This window comes from Ctenopharyngodon idella, chromosome 17 (genome assembly GCF_019924925.1).
Source record: "Ctenopharyngodon idella isolate HZGC_01 chromosome 17, HZGC01, whole genome shotgun sequence".
NCBI classification, from domain to species: Eukaryota; Metazoa; Chordata; class Actinopteri; order Cypriniformes; family Xenocyprididae; genus Ctenopharyngodon; species Ctenopharyngodon idella.
The window spans coordinates 26,152,820-26,160,608 of NC_067236.1; the positions used below are offsets into that span (position 1 = coordinate 26,152,820).

At 36.5% G+C, this 7,789-nt stretch overlaps 1 protein-coding gene across 3 annotated transcripts in view; it reads right to left on the minus strand.

The window, feature by feature from the left end:
• The window catches only part of ccdc85ca (coiled-coil domain containing 85C, a), a 52,952-nt gene extending 45,401 nt beyond the window's left edge, over positions 1–7,551 (minus strand). For all 3 annotated transcript variants that reach the window (XM_051868279.1, XM_051868278.1, XM_051868277.1), the window contains exon 1: positions 6,535–7,551. In XM_051868279.1, the coding sequence (XP_051724239.1) occupies positions 6,535–7,240 (706 nt within the window). In that variant the 5' untranslated portion in view covers positions 7,241–7,551. The remainder of the gene's footprint in view (positions 1–6,534) is intronic.
• Positions 7,552–7,789: the final 238 nt, after the last annotated feature.

The window sequence follows — 7,789 nt, forward strand, 5'->3', positions numbered from 1 at the left end:
ATTTAGTTTTAGTTTTATTTCACTTTTAGTAGTACTTAAACTTATTTTTTGGTTAGTCACCAAGGCAACATTAAAATGACGTCAACTACATTAAATGTTATTCGTTCTCATGCGTCTCTTGACCTCGCTGACGTCAAGTCTACCACAATGCACCTCGTTCAAATGTACGTAAACTACTACAAAAAAACACAATGAAGCCTAGGTTTCTATTAAGAGAAAATTCTGTATCCATCATTTCGTGAATAGTAATTAGTATTCTCTAAAAGATTACTCACTCCTTAGTAATCTGTAATGTTTTTAGTTTCATTCTGAGCAGACAGCTCTTTCCAGGAACAACCATGTCAGCTTTAACCATTGGCAATGTGCTAAAGACTGGAGTGACGCAGGGAGTTAGATGTGATTAAATTCATTACCTTTAGAGTTTAGAGTTTAGAGTTTTTTGAGAGGATTCTCCATGTAAAGATGATCAATGAGGTTCCGTGAGAGGAAATAAGGCTCTTTTCCACCTTTCCTTCCTCCTAACTCACACTTAGACATGGTCAAAGATTTCTGATCATTATCATAGCACAACTCAGGATGATGGATACAAATCAGAACACATCAGAAACATTGTATAAAAACTCTGGGACAGGCTTACTAAAACAAATTTACGTGCTAATGTCTTACTCAATGTATAAATAATCTCAATGGATGATACCACATTTGTGTAGGCCTATACACTAGAGTTCAAAAGTTTGGGGTCAGTAAGATTTTGTTTAGTTTTAATGAAATCAATAATTTTATTCATAAAATACATTAAGTCCAAAAGTGACAAAGACTTTTTTTTTCAAATACATGCAGTTCTTTTCAACTGTGGTTGGTAATAATAATAAAAATACATAAAAATGTCAGAATGTTTCCTGAAATGTTTCTTAAGCAGCCAATCAGCATATTAGAATGATTTCTGAAGGATCATGTGACACGGAATACTGAAGTAATGAAAAATTAGATTTGCTATCACAGGAAAAAATTACATTTTTAAATATATTCAAATAGAAGTTAATATTTCACAATAGCACTGTATCACTGTATATCAGCAGTTAATATTTCACAATATCACTGTTTTTACTGTATTTTTGATTAAATAAATGCAACCTTGGTGAGCATAAGACACATTAAAAACAAAATTTTACATTTAAAATCCCAAACATTTAAACTGTAGTGTATATGTAATAATGTAAAAATGAACCCATAATATTTCTTTAAAAGACAAAACTAAACACCATCTTCCTCTCAGCCATAATCATCACTAGCACTTCAGAGCTGTTGGTCCCAGGAGACCATTTTGTAAATGTCAGCGGACTAAAGTGGGACAGCCCAATTACAGGCCCATTTAAAACTTGCTCTGGCAAACCGCCTCACAGGGACTTTGCATGCTTCGTAAGATTATTATTTTCTTTATAAGGCAAAGACGAGCGGCAGGGAACAAGCAATAACACGGCAAACTTCAGATTCAGCAGAACCAAAGACCCCCTCTGACAAGCCTGAGCAGTTGGGGAGGTGCACTCCATCACTGTTTGTTTTTAAAAGAACAATGCCTTGCACCAACAGCACAAGACGGCCTCAACCAGGACACACACTTGCAGTCACTCGACTTGCCACTGGTTCTGATGGAAAAAAAAACAGCTTTTAACTAGTATTGTTTTGATCTTTACTGTTTGGTTATTACCTGAAAGCATGACTAAACAAGAATTGACATGGGGAATTAAAAGGTGCAGCCGTTATCCTATATTTAGCATTCCCAGGAGAACAATTCAATTATCTCACAGATTACTTGAGGGAATTCATGAGTTCCCATCATTGGTAAAGAACTGTGAGTTATCCAGCTAACTGAATTTAGATTGTACTGCCAATGAATAATAAAACAATGCTTTTAAATTCAATTCAAGTTCAATCAAACACAAGAAAATAAGGGGCTTTTTTTCAAAGGGGTGACCTCCACAATGAAAGCTTCACTCGTAAATTGGGATCTGTTTTATGACAAGCCAGACATCTGTACCTTTGAGTGGCGCAGAAGGGCTCTAAAGGTTTGATGGAGGGTCTTGAATGGGGGCAACTGAAGGCCTTTTCACCCCAGCCGTGGGAAGAGTCAGGGAGGAGTGTTATCTGAACTCTGAAACAGAATCTCGACCCCAGCCACTAAACTTTAAGTCTATTCGTGTCTTGCTGGGGAGTCGGAGTCTTTTCAAAGCAGGACAGAAGTAAAGTCATTTCTCGGGATGGCTTAACCATAAAATTATTCTGAACTAAATAAAAAAAAAAAAAAAGTACTATAGTGGATTACACTTATAGGGATAGTTCACCCAAAATTTAAGTTCTATTATTTTTTTTATTTTTATTTTACATTTACTCACCCATATGTTGTTCCAAAGCTGTATGACTTCCTTAATGCAATTAACATAAAAGAAGATATTTCGTAAAATGACTTCTTTTCTCACAATTGCGGGATATAAATTCGCAATTACTAGAAATAAATACTTTTTTCTCGCAATTCTGACTTTTTCTCACAATTGCAAGTTTATATCCCACAACTGTATATAACTCAAAGGAAAAAAAGACTGCCTTTACATCTTAGCAAATATCTCACAATTCTCACAATTGTGACTATAACTCGCAATTGTGACTTTATATCACACAATTCTGACTTTATATCTCACAATTGTGAGTTCATATCTCGCAATTCTGACTTTATAACTCGCAATTCTGACCTTATAACTCGCAAGTGTGAGTTCATATCTCATAATTCTGAATTTATAACTCGCAATTGAGTTCATCTCACAATTCTGACTTTATAACTCGCAATTCTGACCTTATAACTCGCAAGTGTGAGTTCATATCTCACAATTCTGACTTTGTAACTCGCAATTGTGAGTTAATCTCGCAATTCTGACTTTATAACTTGGAATTGCAAGTTCATATCTCGCAATTCTGACTTTATAACTCGCAATTCTGACTATATAACTCACAATTCTGAGTTAATCTCGCAACTATAACTTGCAATTGTGAGTTCATATCTCGCAATTCTGACTATAACTCGCAACTGTAAGTTCATATCTCGCAATTCTGACTTTATAACTCGCAATTGTGAGTTCATATCTCGCAAATCTGACATTATAACTCGCAATTGTCAGTTTATATCTTGCAATTCTGACTTTATAACTCACAATTGCGACTTTATATCTTGTAATTGCGAGATCAAAATTACAATTTTACAAAAAGGTCAAAATTACAATTTTTTATTTTTTATTATTTTTTTTATTCAGTGGCAGAAACACGCTTCCATATCCACAGAAGAAAGAAAATCAGACAGGTTAGGAACAATGCAAGGGTGAGTACATGATGACAGAATTTTCATTTTTGCATGAACTATCCCAGATACTACACTAGAAAAAAAAATACAAAAACTTATTTTGAGGAGACAAAAAATAACATGCATCTTTTGATCTGATACAATGCAGTAAAGAAGTTGCACACTGCTTTTTTCCTTTTAATGCACAAAGGAAAGAATAGGAACTCTTCACATTTGGTCAATGTGGTATGGGGAGCAGGAATGTTTCCCGGGTTGGCTGGCAGTCCAAGTTGGTTGTTTTGAGTTTTTGTAAACAAGGAAAGACGCAACCTGTGGCTCAGATTAACTCATCAGGGGGTCAGGCCTGGGAAAGAGAATGCCGGCCAGTCTAATCTCCCTTCCTGACTGAACACAGGCTTACATACAACACTACTACAGTTCTGAGAATGCATCACAGTTTCCCACTGACAAAATATTATAAAGGAACACAGGATTTTTTCAACATATTCTCAACATTTTCTTAAGAAAAATGTATTCTATTCGTCTATGCATAACTATAGCCGACATGATTCCAGGGTGTTGCTATGTGGCTGCTAAGGTGTTATGGGTAGCTTTTAAGCTTAGTAAACACCACTAATTATTATTAGAAGGACAAATATGTTTAATGTTAAATATTAAAAAATAAAAAGGTAACTGTGAGATAAAGTTTAAAATAAAGTCACATGCAATTGCATGATTACATTGTAATATACTGTATATTTTTTTTCACTCTGAGGCGGAAACAAATTTCCATAAATTCTCAAGTAAACAACCAACGTACTAAAACTCTAAAGAAAATCCAAAAAGGCTAATCTGTCTGAACAACTTGTGCTCCATTCACTTGACTGACAGCATGGATGCTATGGCATGTCATGAGGGGAGGAAGGTTGGAGGTGGAGTTGTGGCACACCATACAAACTAAGGATCTCTGAACAATCAGATGAAAGCATCCTGGCAGGCGTAGGTCAAATGGCACTAGATTGCTCACTAGCCAATGACTGGCACCTGAAGAAATGTACAAGCAAAGGTATTGCATCCAATAGCATGTGAAAGTATGAAATAAATAGCAAAAAGCAAGGAATCCAATGTTCCGTAACACTGGATAAGATCACATACTTTTAAAAACATCTTAAATATTTACTCACATTAAAACACCAGTCTAAGTATATAAAAACCAAATCTTCACCGAAGCCAGACGCTTCCAGCTGACACTATCAGCAGTAAATAACAGACGTTTTTCTGCTACAGTTACGTGCCGCACTAGAGGTGAGCTTGTCATAAATCAACTGTCATGTGGCTGGAATGAGCTGAGAACCTACTGTTAGTCTTGAATGAATTTTGCAGATAATGAATAGGCCTGCTGAGTGAATCTAGATAATGTGAACTTTTATTACAATGCGTTCATGTCAAGTTATGCCCATAGCACACAGCTTGTACTTTTCAGAGAATTTTTGAAACTTTGTATTAAATTGCACTGTAGCATTCTTTATTTATGTCACTTAAGAAATGCGATGCAAATAACAAATGTAAAGCTCTTATTGCCTCTGTGTACAACTTACTGAGGTTTGTGGAAATAAAAGGTGAAACAGAGGGAGCAAATATATAAGTAGCTGTGAATTAAAATGAATAAAACAAGCTGACCTGGAACATGTGCATTGTGCATCAAAGGATGAAAATAAAAACAACCTAAGTAATACAGGTATATGACTAAACAGTCAAATGTGACGCTATGACATCAGATAATTTGGTATCTGTCTATGCAAACCAAAGGTAAACACACAAAGTACACGACGCAATAGCACATACACACCCTCTATAGGGTCACAGGTTAGAGGCACTAAACACACAATTAAAAAGGCAATAAATGTCTGTAATACCCTCTGAAAAATGTCATCCCCCCAAAAAGATTACATATTATTTTATTTATATATGTTTGGGGTCAGTAAGATTTAAATAAATAGGCTAAATAAACACTTTTATTCAGCAAAGACGCATTAAATTGGTCAAAAGTGACAGTAAAGACATTTATAATGTGACTTCTATTTCAAAAGCTGTTCTTTTGAACCTTCTAATTATCAAGGAACCCTGAAAAAAAAAACTTTTGAACAGTCGTGTATATCATTTTCCACCACAATAGAGTTTCTCAGCCATTTGTAAGAATGAAATGACTGTTGTCTGAATGAAGTGTCTGATAGTCTGTTGACAGACCTGACAGCATGTATGTACCAAAGCCACAAGGCTAAGACAGCATTAAATCCTCATTACATCTGACTTCACAGCTGAGGACATTAGTGCAACAGTATCTGTAGCTCCAGCCTGTTCGGGTAAGTTGTTGGCCAATGGCCATGTGTTAATACTGTCACATACACAAAGTAAACTTGCGGCCATGAGTCCCATTGATCCTGTATTGTCTATGTTTACCTGGAAACCTCTGGAAGTCTTAATGACATGCATTTTACTCATCGGCATAAAACAATGAGCATCCTTTTCTATATTCGGATGCCAGTGCACACAGTTGCATAGGACTTTCCATGTTAAAAGTGCATCAGAAAGGTTTTTCCAGACATTTTAGACTTATGTTTTATTGGTTATCTATCAAAAGTCATCACTGAATCACTAAGAAAAGTAGAATTATGATACATTTTGATGCTTGAAATTAGTCAACAACTACCTATTAATTCTTAAAAATAAATGTTCTTTATTGGCTTTTATGGCTCCATGAAGAACCTTTAAGATCCATGGAATCTTTCCATTGCACAAAAGGTTCTTTAGAGTGGAAAAAGATTCTTTAGATTATTAAAATGTTCTTCACACACTAAGAAAAAAATGGTTCTTTTAAGAACTGATCACTGAAAGGTTCTTCGTGGAGCCAAAAATGGTTATATGGCATCACTGAGAAAACCCAGTTTTTTAACCTTTATTTTTTAGAGTGTACTAATATTATTTTAAATTCTTGATTTACAGAGTTTTGCTTTTTACTTCCTTTTGTTTCATTCAGAAAAACCCACTTCTACATGCTTAAGACTATTTCAGGTTGATCAGTATGCTATCCACATTCCTGCACATCAAATCATGTTCTTCATATAAAGGAGCTGCTAAAACACCAATATTTGGTAGCAATATGGGATGCTTTCCACAAAACCCTCAATTTAAAAGCCCAAACTCACCATTGAGCCCATTCGGTATGCCTCTGAGAAGATGGTTGGTTGATAGATCATCCATAGACCTTCTGATAGCCACTATCTTTCCCTCTGAAGGCTTGTGAATATGACTGTGGTGGTGATCAGGGCTTCCAGCACTGCCCGTGCTGGAGGTACTGCTCCCATCTCCAACATCCCTCACAGTGGCAGAACTTCCGTTCAGATTGGTCAGACTGGATTGGCTGTCTATGGAGCTCCTGGATCCAGCTCCATTCCTCTCGTCATCCAACATGAGGATGATCTCCTTGAGCTCCACATTCTCTCTCATCACACTCTCTTGGTTGGTCTCTAGGTCTTTCAGTTTTTGCTGGAATATGCCAACCTCCTTCCACATAACACTGGCAGTGTACCTGCCAAATCTCTGCCATTCCCTGGACAGCTTCTTCCCTTTCTGCCGATCATCATCCAAGAAACAGCACAGTTCTCTAAGCTCCTGGTTGTCTTCTTGCAGTTTCTGGTTGATCTCCTTCAAGCTCCGTATTTCGTGAAGATGCACTTGTAATCTGCGGTTGACGTCCTTCATCATGTTCCCGTGTTCCACCATTAAGTTAATCTTTTCACTATCCACTTTTCGAAGTCTCCTAAGCAGCTCCTCTTTGCTACATTTAAGCAGTTCTTCATCGGATACCTTACTTAAATCATCCCTTGGGACGTCTATTATATTCTTTGCCATATTCCTGTCGTTAAAAGGTGAGAGATCTGGTCACAATTTTCTAATCATTCCTTCGCGAAAACATAGCGAGCAGTATTAAACTCATAATTAAAATTAATCCAGTTATTCGAAGGATGAAAGCAGAACTCCGCAACGAAAAAAACTCAAGTAACTGACCCAGATAAGTAAACACTAATCCGTGTTTTATATAAATTCCTTTTATGTCGTTATTTCATATTTATTTGAGCTGGAATCTCCTCTTTCTGACACCGTGCCTAGTGATGAGACTCTCCGGCCCCGTATCCAACCGCTGAGACAGATGAATGGTGAACAAATGCGCCTGTAGTTGCGCTTCAGCTCAGCGTCCAGTGACGTCAGCGTTGTACGCGACGCGACGCGCGCGCTGCATTGCCTGCTAATGTTAATGTCCTATAGGGGGCGCTTGACGGCTCATAAAGCCGAATTCCTTTGAGCTGCATTCAAATATCACGTTTTTGTTTTACTACATGTTATATGTATACGTTAAAATGTATATATTAATATATAAATGTATTTTATAAAATAATTTAA